Raw genomic sequence first — 18,881 nt, forward strand, 5'->3', positions numbered from 1 at the left:
ATTACATTCCATTCTTCTCAGTTTAGCTTCTTTGGATTTTTTTGGAGAGTGCCAGGGGCTTTATTCTTCCTAAAAAACTTTTGCATAAATCAGTAGCTTTGAAGAAATACAGTTCCAACAAAATAAAAGCATGATATTAGTTATTAGTCAGGATCAGTGGTCAGTTTTTGCCAGAAAAGATGCAAGCCAAGGAAGGAAACGTGGTATTTGACCAAAAAGAAGATTGAGAGCACATGGGAGCTTTTCTCCCTGTGAACACAACTGTAAAATCAGTATCTAAGGCAGGTTGATATAATCACCAGAACACATCTGTACTAGCGTGTCAGTACCTTTTTCTTTCTTTCTCCTTGCAGAACTCAGCTTGGTTCTTCACACTTTCTCCAGCAGTATGAGAACAAAACTCAACGCAAAACCACCTTAATGAAAGTTCTTGTAGCATGGCATGTCTGAGAAAGCAAGAGAAAAATGTTTCTTAAATTGTTATTATTGTGCTAGGGGAGAAACAGCCTAGCTTAGAGCCTAGAAATTTCCTCTGTAGCCACCTGGACTTCTCCTTTCACATAAAGGAAGCCAGCCACTTTGCAATCAGGGAGAACTGAATGTCTGAATATTCCTTACAGCAGCATGTAGGGCTCTGACTCAGGAAGTCACTGGCTTGAAAATGTCACTTATTTTTTCAGAAGTTTCATAGTTAGGAAGAAATAGTTAATTAGTTAGTTATAACTGACTTCTAAGTTTTTTGTAACATGTTTTATGTGTTTTTTGAGTGTATGACAGAATAGTTTATAATTTGAAATGCTAGAAGGAGGATAAAGTGCTCATGGTTCTTCCTCATCTCTAGGCTGTATTTGCATGGGTATATACCCATACCCAGCTGGGTGTGGAGCATTTTCATGAGTGCCCCAGTGTTACTTTTAGTTTTTCATTTTCTGGGTCATACAGGCAGGTACCTCTTGTACATAGGGACAACCTTCACAGGGAGCAAAACTAATAATAAGTGAAAAGCCCCCTGAAATAAATTCAGTAGTAAAATGGTTTTCTGTTATCTAAATTCTGGTTTCTATTAATAAAATGACTGCAGAAGGCTGTGTTTGTAGACAAGAAAGAGTATTTTGTGTAGCATGAAGTATTTTGCAAACTACACAGAAAATACACAAACTACACAAGAGTGAAAATCACTTTTGCAAACTACACAGAAGTGAAAATACAGTCTTTAGGAGATTTAAGGAATATCAGCATAGAATGCAAAACTCTTTCAGATTTTCAACCTTTAGAAAACCACACCAAAACAACAAAGAAACCAAAAAGCAGTCGAGCTGTGGTTTGAAGTTTGCCTGTGCCTGACTGTTCCTTTCATCTAGAAACACCAGGGACCGTTAGTTGAAATGAAAGGATGTCCTGAGGACCTGGCCTTGGTGGGATTGTGCTCACTGGGAACCTCAGGCCAGCCTGAGAAGTGCTCTCTGTGTGCTTGGTGTTTGGCTGCACATGCCAAATGAACTGGGAGCAATTGTGCTTACAGCAAGCTGAGAGGGATAGGAAGAGGACACTGTACATGGGGACTGTGGCTCTAAACACTTGCATGTGCTTCTTTGCAAGGTTCATCTGCCCTCAGAAATGTTCTTGTATGTCTTTAATGTCACATGTCCTCATTTTGTGTAAATGACCATTTAGGCACACTGCTGTAGATAACACACTCCAGTCAAAGAGCAGTTGTTGAAGGAAGAAAGAGTCAAAATGCACCTTGTTTGAGAACTTGGATTGTATAACGTGGCTGACACCTCCTGGAAATTTGGCAGTGTGGGACTGAAACAATTGTCTTCCTTCCCTTGTTTGTTAGCAAGGATTTCTTGAATGAGCAATACTTACTGTGTTTCCAGCAGAAGGGTGGAACTGCTTGGTCTTGCTTAGCACAAAAATAACTAAAACTCTTAATGTGCCCCACCTAAGTATTACTGTTCTGGATGGATTAGAAATACCTTCTCATGTAAGTGCTGTTGTGCACAGACTTGATCTGTGTAGTGTTTGGTAATAATACGTCACCTCCACTCGGGATGCTTAGTCACAGTCTCAGCTGGGATCAACAGACAGAAAAATGTGTTTCCAGAAGAAAATAATGGCTGAGAGAGAATAGGGCTGATCCCCTGTGTACCACAGTTGTGATCACTGATGTGGTTTCTAATGAGAGAGATACTGGCTGAGGTTGCAGTGAGAGTCAGAAGGGAATATGTAAAACCGACATTCCCGTGGTCAGTCTGCTCTGCAGTGAGAGGCAGAGCTCTTTGTGCCCTCTCCACCTTGTAATCACAGCTGTAGGGTGCTGAGTTCAGTGTTTTGATGTACTTCTAGAAATTAACCTGGGGCACAGGGAGCCTGTGGACTGCAATTAAGGCTGTGTCACCTATTCAGAGCTTTGGTGGTTGCTGTTAGATGCCCAGCAGGGACCGTACCTTCCTACACTGTAGATTAACAGAATTCCAAATTATTGCACACCACATATGACACTTTTCATTCAACTATTCAAAGAGTCAAAGCCTTCAGAATACGATGCAAAAGAAGTATTTAATTAGCTCTGCTTTTCTTTAATATGCTCTTTTTGAAAAAAGAAAATTAAATCAAAGCAAGCTATTTTCTGCTATGGAAATGGATGAAGAAAGAAGCTGCTTTGTTTTGAAAACGCTTCAAAAGAGCTGGTTGCTATCTCAGTCCTTCCCAGCTCGGTGTGTGTTTGTGTGGCAGCCCCAAGTAACTATGGAGACAGGCAGGTTGCAAGGAGCCAGAGACACACACAGTTCATTGTGGTGCTGCTGTGGGAGCAGACATTTGTCTCTGCAAACCCCCTGGCCCTGAGGAACAGCTTAGGTGCTATTTGGGGCCTTTATTCTTCTTCTGCAGTCTTTTTGGCTGGGACTTGTAAGGAATTTCTTATTTGCACAACATGAAGATATACACTGCATGCTCAAAAAAAAAATCTGATTTTGCTTTGGAAATCTGCACCATGGCATATGAACTCTATCAAAAGACACTCTGGTTTTTAAATTTATATGTAAAATAGACATTAAAAAAACCTGATGGAGCAGCCCAGACCAGTTTTTCCTCAAAGATGCAGTATTAAAACTGTCAACTAATGAGCTATATATCAAAGACTTTTTCCTATCTGAAAGTGTCAGGAGGATAAAGTAGTTGCTGCAGTGTTTTTGCAGTAGCTGGTGTGCAGGGTATCAATAGCATGAGACAGAAATAGTAGAGTAAATGTGGCATGAACAAGCTTTAGCCAAAGGAAATGAATGTAATATTCAATTATAAATCTGGTAATAAGACATTATGGGTAAATTGTTTACATCTGAAATGACATTTTGTCTCTTCTCCCAGTTGAAAGGCTTGACTAAAATCTCTCATCAAATGTCTAAAGCCTTTCCAAGTTCCCATCAAAGGTTAATTCATGGCATTTTACACTGTTTTATCCATGTAATTTTATTGTCTGTTAGACTAAGGAGATTTTTTATCATCCACTTTTATTGATGCCATTCCTTCCAATTTTATTTTTAGATAGAATCATAGAATGGTTTTGGTTGGAAGGGGCTTTAAAGATCATCTTGTTCCAGCCCCTCTGCCATGGGCCAGGGGCACCTTTCACTAGACCAGGTTGATCTGAACCCCATCCACCCTGGCCTTGAATAATAACAATAATGTACACTTTATTTTTTCTTTTTTTCAGCAAGTAAGGCTTTTTCTATTCCCACACTAGCATGGGAGGCTCTTTAGTTTCTTGATCACCTCAACTGTCCTCTTAAACACCTGCTCCAGATGAAGTTTATTTTTCTGAGGTGTGGCTGTGTGTGGAGTTTCCAGTGAGTTTGTATTGCAAGGCAGTAATGTTTACCCATCCCCAGTGGTGTGTGTCTGCCTGTGAATTCCAGATTCAGTTTGCCTTTTTTCTTAACTACCTGCCATTATGAGCTGTTTGCACAAGTATTATCACCTATAAGTCTGTGTTCCTCTTCAGCTGAGAACATTTTGCAGTCCAGTTTCACCTTATTCCTGTAAGTCCAGTCCTTAAAGAGAAATTTTACCTGAAAGTTTAAGGTGCCATGAGCATGACTAGTGTCCTAGTGAGGTTTTTTTTGTCTTTGCTTTGAAATTAATGCCAGCATGATTTTCAAGAAGGATTTGTTAGTTGTCTTAATTGTTTTCTGGAAGCCAGTCTTATATTTAAATGATTTCTGCACTTTATTGCACCATACTTACCATTTACATAAAATAAAATTTGTAACTTGATGCTGCTTACTAATGATGATCGTGTCACTCAGAGGGCACAGTACAGTGCTGGGAAGTTCTGTCTTGTCTGTAGAGGATGATTTGGCTCAGATTTGCACCCTGCAGATTTCATTGGAACACTGGGAAAGGTGGAACTTGGCCTGGGATGGCTTTGCACAGTGCAGCCCTAAATGTCAGTATTGAGTGGGTTTTAAAGATCAAAACATAGCAAAATACCCCTATAAAACAATTCAAGAAGCAAAATACTAACTCTTGCTGAAGTCTAGAAAGCTACTTTAGCTATATTAGTTCTTTATTTTATTTTATTGCACAGCAAGTTAAACAGAGCTTTGAGACACAAAATATGGCAAAGAAATGGATGGCAGAAGCAAAACAAATCTGATGGGGTGTTGTGAGTTGTAGTTACCATAGATGGATCTCAGTTATGCTTTACCCTCACTTGTCTTACTTTTTTTTTTACATAAATATGTCAAAACTTGGGTTGAAGTGAAGGCACTAGGATTCATTAGGCTTTCTGAAATCCTTGAGGAAACATACCTGAGCTTTATTGCAGTTTTCCTGTTGCCTCAGTCTTGAGCATGACAAGTCATGGTGATGCTAATCAAATCAGATGGTGATCAATCCATACACACTGGAAGGGGGCTTGCAGTGCTGGGGGGACCCTTGCACCTGCCATTTTTTCTTGTCACATTTTAAAGACTTAGTAAAAGAGAATCACTTAAATATCTACCAGACTACTTTGTGATTGTTGAGCATTTGGCCCCCCCGATTCTGTACTGTAGTCTGGCATTATGACATGCAAATTGGGAATAAGTTTTAATTTCCTTAGTTTGACACAGGCATTAAAGGTGGTTGGTTAGCCCATGTCCCACCCCTTTGGCCAGGTAGAGAGGTGTAGAAAAAAATCCAAGAACAGAGCAAAGCTGGATCCTCAGAGTTTCCAGTGGCTGAGGGTTCAGGGAGTCCCCAGCCCACCCCTCTAACTCGGGGGTCAGTAGTCCCTGAGGCCCACACTGCAGTGTGTGTTACTCAGTTATTAAGTATGTCTGTGTTTAAATACTTACTGAATACTTAGATGGCCACAGCAGCTTGTGGCTGACTTCCAGAACTTTTTTTGTGACAATAATACTTCCTTAATCTTCTTATCTTTTTTTTTTTTTTTTTTAATTTGATGCTTTATATGTTTGTGTTATGAGAAGTGGTAAATTACTGTTCTCTGTTCATGTTCTCCGTGACATTCATGGTTTCCTGTGTCTGTCATAGCTGTTACCTCTTCCAGGCCTGGAATATTTTAGGTTATTAAATCTTCTTGAGAAGCTGTTTTATCATACCTCTGCTTGCACATTTTTTCTTTTCTTTATTCTTAGCATACTTCTTTTTTTAACTACTAATACAGTGTAAATTCTATTAGGCTTAGAAATGGAGAGTGAAAACCAACATTAAATCCTCATCTGTGCATAACATGAGCACTTGTTCAGTCACTAAACTTTTAAACTCTGAAGATAGAAACAATGCTTTTGTTCTTAAAGGAGGCATTTATAGCAGTGTACAAATCTATGTCCTTTGGAATACCTCTGAACACCAGCTGAATGGTTTTTCCTTATGTTAGTAGATGTGGATCGGAATGTAGGATAAAAACCATCATATTTAAAACCAGACATCTTGCATGCTTTGCACAACTACAGTATAAGAGGCCTCTGTTTGATCTCACAAAGTGGTCAGTGTGGTTATTGTAACTGAATTTGAGGTATGCCAGAGAAGGAAGAATTAATATAGAAGTAAGAAAAAACCCTCCACTGCAACATCTCAGAAGGAGACAAAGCATTATATGACAAAAGTAAACTTAGAAATGCTGCCACCTGATGAGGAAAGTAAAAGAAAGGTAACTCAAGGAAACACTGAGGTATTTTATGGAAGAAGGGATCTTTTTCAATATTGTAACAGTATTCTTCCTTATAATAGCACTGAGTTTATCAGGGCATTATTTTATTTGTGCTTCTCTGTTTCAGTTCGAATATCAATGAAGTTTGGGTTATGCTTTTCTGTTTGTTTTCTTTTAAAAAAATCCTAATTATTTGAATTGGTTGAGGAGTCAGGTCTAATCAGGCAAAAATTCTGTCAGTTCTTTGAGATATCTTCAGCAGTCCTAAGATTTCTTTCCAGAGATAAAATTCATGGGGAATTACCTAATTTGCTGTGTGATTCAATGAATTTTTCTGCTGACATGCGAAGCTGTCCCACTGTCACCCTTACAATTAAAGCAGCAGTGTGTTTACTGGTGCCATAACTTGATAACCATTTAATGTGAAAATATGAGTCAGCTTTCTTTTTATGAACTATACTTTCTCTTCCACAGAAGACAATTATCTTCCTCCAGAAAGTTTAAATTGGTCTTTTTAAAGCAGTCTTTTCAGTTGAAAATAAATAGCACTAATATAGTTAGTGACTGGGGAATTGCTAAATAAGTCCTACAGATTTGGCATCCTTTCTTCTTTTCCTTTCTTCTTTTTCCAGGCCTGTTTCATTTGCCACTTTGTTCTAACATTTGCACAGCTCCTCAGCTGTGCCTGCCCTCTGTGATGCCAGGCTTCCATCACTCCTCAGCACTTGAGCATGTTCCAAACTTGTGATGTCCTGCAATGCCTTTGGACAGTGATGGCCTCAGATGAAGTGCAGTGGATGCCTATCTGGGTTCTGATTTGTGCACTGTGTTTGTACTCAAATGGCTGAGCACTTCTGGTGTTGTGCTGTTACGAAACTTGAGTGTTGCTACACCGGGGCTCACAGAGCTGCGCGTGCAAATTGCATCTGCTGCAGGCGTTGGTTCATTCCTCTGCAGCAGGTAACCTCTCCTCTGCAGCAGGTCACCTTGGTGCTGCTCTGTCCCTGGCCCTGCACTGGAGGTGTGGCCATTTCCTGAGTCACCGTGTTCTCTCTGGAACAGTTTAAAAAGTGTAGTGGATAATGTCAGCATCTTGCAGCTTCTCAAAGCTTTTAATGCTCTGTTTAACTTACAGTGTGCCTTCAGCTGGATCGGGGTAATGACCCAATTAAGTGTATGGAGAGAGGTTTTTACAATGACTTTTAAGTGTGATGAAAAGTGGAGAAAGGCTGTTTACATTTAAGGCCATTACAGAAGGTCAGTTGAGCAGTTTCATACTTGCCAAGGAACCTTGTATGTTTGGTTTGAGACTTTCTTGTCTTGCTCATTCTTCCCCCACAGCAGGAGCAGTGGGAGGTGTAGGCCAGGAGACACTGGGATTGTAATGTAGCTCTGGATATTCTATTCACTTAGAGAAGCTGCTTCTTAGTGCTGTGCCTTTTCCAGCTGTGTCCAGGGCCAGATTCCCATGTCTTTCCTGCAGTGGGTACCTTTTTTTAGAGCTTTGTGTCTGTTACATAGCTGTGCAGGTGTGTACAAGGTGCTGTCACCCACTATTGTGACCTGCTGAGTGGAGCTTCACTTTCTGAGGGGTGAAGGGCTGAGCTATGTACCTGCAGGCTGAGGTGTCTGTGTGAATGTGAATTTCCTGTTCTTGTGTTAGTGGAGAAGCAGTAGTTTCCCTGCCCCTCATTTGGAACTGCTTTACTGGTAAGGTGCAGGGTGATACTACATTTCCCTCTTCCCTCCTCAAGACTTAAGACTTTTTATGATGTTGCTCTTGCTTGATGCATTATTCCAACCTTTTTTTATAGTCAGCAGCTTCTTAAAGCTGCTGTAGCTGAATCCTTTCTAGATAAGAGTTTTTAAACAACAGAAGAGGCGAGGTGATGTCATTCCTTTTCACACAGCTATTCAGAGCTCTGTTGGAAGCAATGAAAGCTGGTTGGTTTTCTGCTTCTGAAACAGAGATGAGCTGAGGAGCAGTAGAAATAGCAGTAGAAATATTCAAGCAGTCCATGTATAGTCCTGTGAAAATGTTGCTGTGTTAGTCATGATGCCTGTTTTTCTATTTGCCAACTGGAAGAACTTTGTGGAAATTATGGCGTTACCACAAGAAGAATTAGTTTTGGTTTTTGAGAATACATTGACTTTGGTCAATGACAGTACATTTTCTTGGTCAAAATAAAGTCTTTGCATTCCTAAGCCTTGAAGTTTTTGTATTCTTGTTTGTTTCTTCCATTTACAGCTGTGTGCAGAGCTACTGTTCATAATAGATCAGTGTAAGCAAGTCTAATACACAGCATGCATAGTAAAATGCTGTAAGCAAAATGGTGAATAAATAAATGAATATTTTTTTCTTTTAAAATATCTGCATAAGGTACACAAAAGCATGCTAATTTGCAAATATCTTTCAAGTTTCTGAGACCTGAAATGTGAAAACAAATTAGTCAAATGTAGTGTATTTCTATTGACAGCAGCCTTTCTTGTTTTCTCAGGCTGCCCTTTCAAATGTAGCCCCACTGGCTGCAGGCATGACTACAAGCCCCACTTGTTCTTGGGAAACAATGCAGCTTTACTGCACATCTTCATATGAAAAGCTTCATGCTCCTCCTGTATCATCCCCCATGTACTTCATCATGAGCTCTTGACCACACAGGGTGCATCAAGCACATAGTAGTAATGTTGGGGGAATACAGAAGGAGCCAAGACTCAGACTGCAGTTCATCAATGTGGCAGTTGATCACTGAATACTCCTTAGTAACTTATTTTATGGATTTGTGAAATTAAACTGTTTGAAAACTGTATTTCTCTGACCATGCTTTTGTGTGAGTATTGATCTCTTTAAATATTGTATTTTTCTGACCATGTTCCTGTTAAAGATATCTTAATTTTTCAGGTTGCAGTTGTTAAAATGAAGTGTACAGAGCGCATTTATGCAATGAAAATCCTAAATAAATGGGAAATGCTTAAAAGGGCAGAGGTAAGTAATACTGTTTTTTAACATAGAGAATTTGTAAAATTACATTAGGAAGATTACATTGAAACTCTTCCAGATTAGGAAGAATTATTTCATGAGCATAGGAGCTTCATTCTTTTCTCTTTTTTTTCCCTTAAGCTGTTTTAATGCAATCAAGTCTGACAGTCCCTTCCAGGCATCTGTTGTTCTCAGCATTACTGTGTATTCATTTACCAGACAGTCTGCCCTAGTTCTTACCCTGAATTTATTGGCCAGATTTTTGTTTATAGTAAAGGCAAGTTAAAGACTACATGAAAGCTGAGATTGGTGCTACTATGACATTCACAGCTGTATACAAAAATATTATGAAAAAGATCTTTCTTCTCTTCATTCAGAAACATCCATTAAGGAGCTTTGCATCCTACAGTATGTAACAGGATTTATATAGCTAGTAAAACTATAACTAAATATTTTGGGATCAGATTCAGATTGTAAAACAAAATGTGTTAAGAAGGTAAATCTGTTTAAGAAGGGGTGTTTTGGCGAAAGGAGGTGTACACTGTCACAACAAATTCTGTAAATGTAAATGCAAATGGGTACTTCACACATCAGGAAAAGAATACTAAGAATACACAGTGGGAAGCAGTTTTCTAGGATAGGTATTTCTAGGATACATACTCCTCCATGGTAGAGGAAAACCTTATGGCACATAGATAATATTATGTAAGTTAGCAGATAAATGAGCAATAGATTTGAAGATAAAAGACGTGTATTGCATCAGGACTGGCTGCAGTTCTGTTAAAGGGCAAGGAATAGTGGCTTTGCTGAGGTCTGAGCTTGCTGACCCGTCCCTGTCCCATTCTTCTGTCCCCTTCCTGACACCTCCTCCCCCCACCCTGCCCTTCCTAGTTCCTCCCTTCCTTTCAGTGAGTCAGTGCCAGGCCTTTTCCTGTGACAAAATCTCCTCCCTCTTGTTAAGCCCCTCTTCACCACTGCCTTTGCCTGATTTAGTCACAGTCTGTCCATCCATCCGTCCATGCCCTTCTTTAGAGGCGGCAGCAGCCGCTGCCACCCGGCTCTCCTTTGAGCTGTCAGGAGATTTCTCACCCTGGGCTGTGCTGCATCAGCAGTTCTGCATTAAGCCTTTCCCTGGAGGAGGGAAATTTGGTGCCCTTTCTGTGCAGATTTCAGCTGTGTTAATTCATTGGTCAGTATAGAATTGTTTTAAACACAAATATTTGCAGGGGTCTCCCAGACTCCAATGGAAATACAGCTATGCTGCCTTACTTCAGTCATTTTTAAAGTGATTTCACTAAGTGGCCTAAGTAGATGCAGCTTTTGCATGTAGAGAAGACAGCTGTTTACAAATTGTGTTCTAATCATGCAACTAACTCGTCTTATCCTCTCAGGCAGGCATGAAGGATGTATAATGAGCAATAGTTTTCCCAAGACAAACTTAAGAAAAGTAATACTCAAAAAAAAAGTTTCTGTCTGCTGATTTTCCCCATCTACAAAGGACATTAAAGGAGCTGAATTCTCTGCAGGACCACTTTGTCTTTTCCTGATCAGTTTGCTTGCTTGTTTTGGCTTTTCTGGATAAGCAGGATGTTATAACCTGCATATCAAGTTCATGCAACATCTGGGTGTTAAAAATTTCCCAAATGTGGTAAAACCTGTTAGTTTTTAAAATGAAGCCGGCAAGAATACAGTAGCGTCTTAAATGGAGAGTTCAACTGAAAAAGCAGATGTTTAAGTATTTTATTAACCCACCTCACCTATTATTATATAAAAATATTATCATTATTATTATGAGTGGGTTAAGAAGCATGTTGTTTCACTGGTTTATATTTGTTGTGCATGACATAAAACATAGCAAGAAGTTAGCAAAATACTGCTTATTCATGTACTAGCTGCAAGAAAAAAACCCTATATGGTTGGAAGCCACTAAAATAAAAGAAAGGGTAGAGAATATCACCTGACATCCATCAATGGGATAGAAGCAAAAATAGGCATGCCATTTATGTTGATAAGGACCATTTGTATTCGTTGTTCTCACAGCAAAATACAAAGTCATTAGTGTATTACTGTTGACAGTTCCAAATAAGTCCTGACTGGCTGATTAGGTAGCCTGTCATGCTTTTTCAAGTCACATCTCAAGGCCTTTTAAGCTGGTGTAAGCAGAGGAGGAGAATTTTATGCTCTGAATTCAAGATGCAGTGTTCAGCAGCATTACTGGGTTTTCAGTGTTCATAACATTCCCTCGCTGTTTGAGGTTGCACAGTGAACTGGATCAAGGGACTGATGTCTTCAAAAATAAACAAACTAGTTCTGTGTGTTGGCAGCCTCCTCACATTGTGGTGCCAGGAGAGCTGAGAAGTGCAATGCTCTGCTGCTGTAGGAAGGGGATAGGATTACTTGGAGCTGCTGGAGCTGCCAGCCTTTTTTGCAGAGCGCTGCTTTGGCCTTGAATTCATAAACCGTTAAACCACTCAGTTGGCATTTAATTACAATTTACTTCTCTTTGCACCAGTGATTACTAATTTACAATGTGACCACAGCATGGTCTTCTTCAGTAAAATCGTAGATTGAATTTGGCTTCCTTTGAGGGGAAAATTGTTGAAGATCCATTTGTAAGGTGCAGTCAGTATATGGTAAGGCTTGGGCTTCCCAGGCACATTTCCATAGTACATTTTCTAAGACATCTGAAGAAGTGGCAATGACAAAAAAAAAATAAATTAGTTCCTTTCTAGAACACAAACACCTCAATCTGTAGCTGTCAAATATCCTGATAATGCCTCTCTGGATTGAGAGTAGTAGAAGAGTCCCAAGGTCTGTTTCATGATAGTTCTGATCCAATAAAAACATTAATATATTTTTATTGGGGAGAACTCTCTTGAAGTTTATGACAGTTGGTTTTATGTAAAGATGCTGAGAAAACCTGTTACACAGAGCTTGCTTCTATGAAGTGTTGCAGTGTGCTGTTTGAAGTTGGGGAAGGATTATTGAAAATAAAAATATATTATACTGGACAAAGATAAGACAGTAATAGTAAAATCTGCTTATTTCCCATAGTGTATTACCAGTGTCTGGAACTGGGACTGTACTGTAAAAAAAGTATACATTGCACTGTTTTCATAAGAGTCTTTATCAGAAGAATCAGACTTACTTTCCTAGAGCCATTATCTTTCTGCTACAGATGGTAGTGACAGGTTATTTTCTAACTTTTAAAAATGTTTTGTAAAACAAAGATTTAGCTTTTACTTGAATTGGCTTGTGGGCCTTTTGGTGTTGGGGGCTGTTGTGTGTTGGTGTGGAGTTTTTTGGGATTTGTTGGGGGGAGGGGAGGTGGGGGAGAGGTTCATTTGATTTGGGGTTTTTTGGTTTGGTTTGGTTTTGTTTTTTAAAGTCGCAGTCGGGATTAGAGTGACTGAATGCCTGACTAAAACCTGCAGAGATTCCCTGGCATGTCACTTGTGTAGACTGAATCCCCATGAATAGAGACCTCTGTTCAGTAATTTGAAATAATCCCATAAAACATCCATATATATTCATCCTGTGAAAACTACTTGTTGATGTTGACAATGGCTTTTCTCCCCCTCTCTTCCTTTAGACAGCTTGCTTCCGAGAGGAGAGAAATGTCTTGGTGAATGGAGATTGTCAGTGGATTACTACATTGCACTATGCCTTTCAAGATGAGAACTATTTGGTATGTTTGATTCATCAGTAAATAAAAGCTCTGGGTTGTGAAAGAATTTTATTTTTGGTATATTTAAAAAAATATTAGTGTATTAAATCCATCCGCCTCATGCCTCACAGCAGTGTTTCAACATTCTTGTTTTCTCCTTGAAGCAAAACTTCAAAAGGACTGACTGTAACTCCAGGAGAGTGAGAAAGTTGTGAAGGACTGTAGTATATAGAGATTTAGTTAAGCATCTTAAACTAACTAATCTCTCTTTGCATAAAAAAATACCATGTTCAAATTAGTATTTTGGATAAGGTTGCAGTTAAGTAATCTGAGATGTGTTAACTCTGTGAAAGTAAGAAATACTTTATTTTAAACTTTAATGATATCTTTTAAAGCAAGATTTTGTTTTAAACTGGCAAAAGTAATTTACAAGTTTGGTATTTTAAAATCCTTAGGGGAAAACATAGCCTATTTCTTGAAAGTATTTCTATAAAATATGTCTTTAAATCAGCAGATTGGTCATCTCAAAAATTTGAGAGACTTTAGAAAACACTTGAAAAGAAAATCTCTACTCCCGTGACATTTCTTTATGATTGGTTACTACAACTGTGACATACAAACCTGTTTGCTTCAGTCACAGAATACAGCAGAGTCCTGGTTAGGAGCAAAGTCTGTAAAGCCCCAATATTCTGCAGTAGACTGAACCATACAGCTTCCCTGTGGCTGCTTCAGGCTGGGTTTGCAAACCTACTGTTTCTGTAACATCTGACATAGCTGTAGTGGGAAAGTTTTCACCTTCTAAACACTTTAGTAGCATGGTAGCAAGTCATGAATGTAAATTAGAAAAAATGTATTTATAAAAGGCTGCCAAAGAGTTCAAGAACTAAGCAAGAGTTAGTAAATGCTCAAACATTTCCACAGATGCTGAGACAAAACACATTATTTTGTCATGTGTGGAGTATTTTTAGAATAACTAGCACATAGGAAGAAAATAAGCAGCCACATCTTAGGCCCTCCTTTACAGGCTATTTCCATTGAATGGTTTGTGATAGGTGCAGATTCTCTATCTCTGGCAGTTTAGTTGTCTCTAGCACTGCCTCATGATTTCACATCAGCTTGTAGCTTCAAATTCCCACAGAAGCAACCTTCAGACTTGCATAAAAACATTCTGTTCTGTATTTCCAAGTAGCTTGTAAGAATGAGCTACCTAAGGAAAAATTGTTAGCTGTGTGAGATAACAAGCAAGAGCAAAGACAGCACAGAGGGGGAATCTTTTCCCAAAGTTCCCAGAGGTGTTTAGATATTGAAGTTCACTTGACAGCAGAATGTAGACGTCTAATTTAAGATCCAGTATCTAAGAAGGCAACAGTTCTGCCTGGCAGCCAAAGTCAGCAGATTCCCAGCTTGCCTGAGGTCTGCTCCTGCATGTGCTGAGGTGCTGCCTTCCAATTTGGTCTGTTACTCAGAAACCATCTCCTGGAAGTGTCTGTGCTCACAGATGGAGTGGATCTGCATTTCAGTCACCGTTGTAAATGATGCATGAAGAAAAGGTGAAACACATCAAGAAATCAATTCATCCAAAAAGCTGGACAGAAGGTTCTCTTGTGTACCATGTAGTGCTTGTCCAGGGGCTAAGAGATCTCTGTTCAGTTCTCTTTGGAGCTTGAAGAAGTTTATAGCTACATTTTTCTTCATCATGGAGAGTGCTGCCTTGTTACAGAGCCTGGGCAGATTTAGTTTACTTTTTAGCTGTGCTCTTCATCCATGGTCCTTGCAGAATGGAATACAAAGCTGAGAACAAAACAAGAACAGACAACAGAGCTTGGTTTTCCAACCTGGTCCTCTGCAAGAGAAATCTCTAGGTTCCAGTATTTTCTCCCAGTGATGTCTGTGCATTATATCTAATGATTCTTAAATGCAAAACCACATAAGCTAACCCTGAGCAGAGGGAGAGCCTTGTGTCTTCTCCCAGCTAGTGCTCTGCCTCGTCTGGCTGCATGATAAAGGGTTCAGAATGAGACAAAGAAAAAGTACGATACTGACATAGAAAAGTAGTACCTGCCTTTGGAGAGTCTAAAAGTACTTAGTTTTGTTCTCTGCTTTTAGTATTAACTGAGCATTTGATAATGCAAATCTTCTATTTAAGCAAGAAATACAAAGTTCTATGAAATACATATGTTCTGGAGTTCATTTTCTGGTTCTGCTCTTGTGGTTTTAAAACCTTTCAAGTTAATGCATCATGCATTACTGTTTTCTAAACAGCCAATTCTTAAGTGACATTACATAGAAATGCTGCATAACTTTTTTCTGCTTCTTAAAAAGCTTTCATAAGAAACACAGACTATGTGAAGATGGGTTAAATCAGCCTTTGGTGATTTGGCTGAAACAGATATGATGTAAGTGAAACATAGTCCATGAATATTGAGAACTTGCATGGAACTTGAAGTTCTCCATCTCTTCCAGATTCAGATCTCTTAATTTTCTTTCCCAGTCCCATTCATGAAAAAGGACATATGTGTATTTCCCTGCTGTCAGCCTCTCAAAGGTACTGGGTACTCATGAGAGTATTTTGACATCCTTTTTTCCTTTGATTCCTAACTACTCTCACAGTTCAATGTAGTCACTTCCCTGGAAGAAATTCACTACTGTGAGATTTCAGCATCAGAACAGTTTTTATTTTAACCCCATAAGAAGGGAGAAACACCTCCTGGCAAGCAGATAATTTTGAATTGAAAGATGAATAAAGTTCTGCTTCCTCAAAGACGAGATGTCACCATCTTTCTGTGATCCATGTGCCTTCCTTCATGGGTCACCTGAGTTCCTGCTGAGTTATAAATGCTTTGGGAGCTGACAGAAGTACATTACCCTGTCTCTGACAGAAGATATTTCACTTTCCACAGAAGGTTCTATAAAGCCTCTTTGCCTTGAATTTGAGAGAAAATACTTCAAGATAATACCCCTTGTAGAAGACTGATGGTTTCTGTCTGTAGCAATTTGTTTTCAAACGTAAGTGTTGAGTGTGTACAGTGCTCAGTACATTTTAAAGTTCCTTGGAGCAATACCCACAGATTGATTTCAACATAAATGATGCAATTTGCTTATCAGATTAAGGAATAATTTGAGTAAAATAGAGAAAAATATCAAAACTTGTGGCTTTTGGAATCGCTCTTTTAATCCAGAAGATAGTGAGGAAATGACTAGTGTTGCACTTCATGTTCTTTGCATTTCTATCTTCTTTAATTTGTTTCCCTCATGGAAGATGAATCTGTGGCAGGAACAGTGGATTCTAGGTCACTTTACTTTGAGGAGAAAGATGATGACTTTGAAAACTTAATTCCAGAATAAGCCAAGTTAGTCTTAAAACCACATGTCAAATCACCTTGGGAAGCATGGAACAAAATGGCTCAAGACTGGTAGTACTGGATGAAGTCATTATACTTGAAGTAATGGTCTGGACTTAGGTGGATGTTGCTCAGAAATACCTCAAACATAATCCTTGTTTTGTGGTATGAGAAGCAAATAGCATGCCTGAGTCCTTTTCTTTCATGTCACCTTGTCAGTATTGGTCCTTTCCATGGATGGGATGGTGCCTGATTGGCCTAGGAGGCTGTTTGCTTTTTCTCTGAAATACATTCAAAAGAATACCAATGTTTGACTGTTAAATTTCCCACTTTAATGCCTCTGGCTTGACAGTGCTTTTGGCTGGTTATGGGCATCCATGTGTAGTATAGTAATGTACAGTGTCATCACACTCCTGCCAGCTGTGTTATGCATCCATGGTGTGGAATGTGCCAAGATGAGTATTTGAAGATGTTGATGTGATAAGTGCCACTTCAGGAGCAATGAGTAGTATTGAAATGGTACCATAGCTAAAAAAGTAATAAAATGTATATTTTAGACTAAGCTGCATCAAATATTGATTTTAACTATATCTTTTTTTTCTTTCATCATCCTTTGGAAATTTTCCATTTAAGAGTCGATAACATACATCAGTTGTGGTGATATTAGATCATTTTCTTTGTGATACTAGTTAAGACAGAAATAAACTCATCCTGATTCACTTCTTTGTTGTTGTCATATTTTGTTTGCGGTTTTTTTATCATAAGAACTAAATGCTGGTGTGCCTTTCTTACTGTGATTAATAAAGGAATATGATACATTTTTATACTAAGTAAATAAAAGTAAAACAGAAGACCACCAATTTTGACTGCTTTCCACAGGCACAGAGAAAAAGTAGTGAAAGGGGTTTTTTCAGGGGTTAACTGATTAACTTTAATTTTTTTTTCTTGCCAGCTGTCTCTCAGTACTTGATGGCTTTATTTCTCTATTTTCAGTATCTAGTGATGGACTACTATGTTGGTGGTGACTTGCTGACACTTCTCAGTAAGTTTGAAGACAAGCTCCCTGAAGATATGGCTAGGTTCTACATTGGTGAAATGGTGCTTGCTATACATTCCATACATGAGCTGCATTATGTGCACAGGTAAAATACCTTCTCATTTGGCAAAATATACAGGTACAGTTATTTGAAGTTAATCCCAAATTTACTGCTATGTATACAAATGCGCACAGTAGCCAAAAGCAAACTACTATAGATACATGTTTACTTTATGCTGTATAATAGCTGTATAAGCTACTTTATTTTAAATATCAAGTTTTGATGGATTGGTATCAGAAGCAGTGACATTTATCTGACTAACCTTTTAAAGTCTGTTCTATTTTTAATCAGGGCTCTTGACTTATTCTCAATTCACTTAATAAATATTTATCTGCCTTTGTCCAAGCAACCTAGAAGTTTGAAGCAGTTTGAAATGGTTTGAACTTTCTACAGAGGTTCAGACATCCTGCAAAATTTATGCACAGTAAGCCCATGATAACATCAGTGCATCTACTTACCTGAGATCATCCTCAAACAGGTTTTCTAATCAGGGAGCATGTGCTGGTCTAATTGTTTTTGCACACAAGATGTGTATTCTGAATCAGTGGCTACCATCAAGTAAGCTTAGATTGTGGTTGGTAGTAGCTGTACAGTTAAAGTTCAAAAAGCATCAGGGATTCTCAGTTATAGTGCTTTGAACTCTTCTGTTTGCATTTTGATTGCTGTTTTAAAAATTGAAAAGATGTTTAAACTCTCTAAAACTCTTACGAGTGAATGTGTACAATATTTGGGGATTTAAAAATGTTACAGCCTCAGAGAAGTTCACCAGAGGCACCATTGCACCAATTTCCCAGGAAATTACTGAGCAGCTACATCTTTCACAGGGCTGAATGCAGGTCTGTTGTGGCAATAGCAGTGTGTGGCTCTGTGGCCAAAACACGTGCCTTGAACAGGACGTGTGCCAGTGCCCAAGAAATTACTGCTTGGCAACTGGAATGGATGAGGAGGAGGCATGATTGTTCTGGAGAGGGTTTCAAGGACCCTTTAAGGGCTTTTATGACCTGTTAGCTGCAGATAGGAGACAGTGGAGCTCAGAGAGGAGGCATTAAGCCTTTCTGAGCAGCACTGCTGGTCCCTGAGGCAAGTGAGAGCTGCATGCCAAGCAGAGATTGGCTCCTGCTGCAAGTGCCACTGTGAGCACTGTTCTTTAAAAAACAAACTAATCAGTCTATAGTTGTATATTAGTTTTTATAGTCCCCTGCAACTACAGAGCTTGACTTGTGGTTGTGGAATGTTGACAGTATCTGGAACTGAAATGTATGGAATAAGTTTAACAATGCAGAATAACTAATTATTTTTTGGGGAAGCACAGTGACATAGTCCAATTTTCTCAGCACGTATTTTTATGTATTATGACAAGTAAATACAGATTTAACATTTAAATTCATGTAGACAGGCATAGATTAGCATTTATTATTTTGTATTAATACTGCTAATGAGCAGTGGTATTAGTGACATTTCAGTAATTAATTTCAGAGCATTAGCCTTTGGTTAAAAAAGGTTAATTCAAGTTTATGTTGGAAAAATGTATCAAGTTGGCAGGCTTTTTACACATATGAGGGCCCTTTGTTAAACCTGTCACGATTTTTCTCATAAATGTCAAGTGTGAAACTGGAATTCAGTACCTTAAAACTGCTTC

General features: G+C 38.8%; 1 protein-coding gene across 14 annotated transcripts in view; it reads left to right on the forward strand.

The window, feature by feature from the left end:
* Nucleotides 1-18,881, forward strand: part of CDC42BPB (CDC42 binding protein kinase beta) — a 90,840-nt gene that overhangs the window by 31,604 nt on the left and 40,355 nt on the right. For all 14 annotated transcript variants that reach the window (XM_063159901.1, XM_063159900.1, XM_063159904.1 and 11 more), the window contains exons 3-5: nucleotides 9,060-9,143; nucleotides 12,730-12,825; nucleotides 17,139-17,287. In XM_063159901.1, the coding sequence (XP_063015971.1) occupies nucleotides 9,060-9,143; nucleotides 12,730-12,825; nucleotides 17,139-17,287 (329 nt within the window). The remainder of the gene's footprint in view (nucleotides 1-9,059; nucleotides 9,144-12,729; nucleotides 12,826-17,138; nucleotides 17,288-18,881) is intronic.

This window comes from Melospiza melodia, chromosome 6 (genome assembly GCF_035770615.1).
Source record: "Melospiza melodia melodia isolate bMelMel2 chromosome 6, bMelMel2.pri, whole genome shotgun sequence".
Classification (NCBI taxonomy): domain Eukaryota; kingdom Metazoa; phylum Chordata; class Aves; order Passeriformes; family Passerellidae; genus Melospiza; species Melospiza melodia.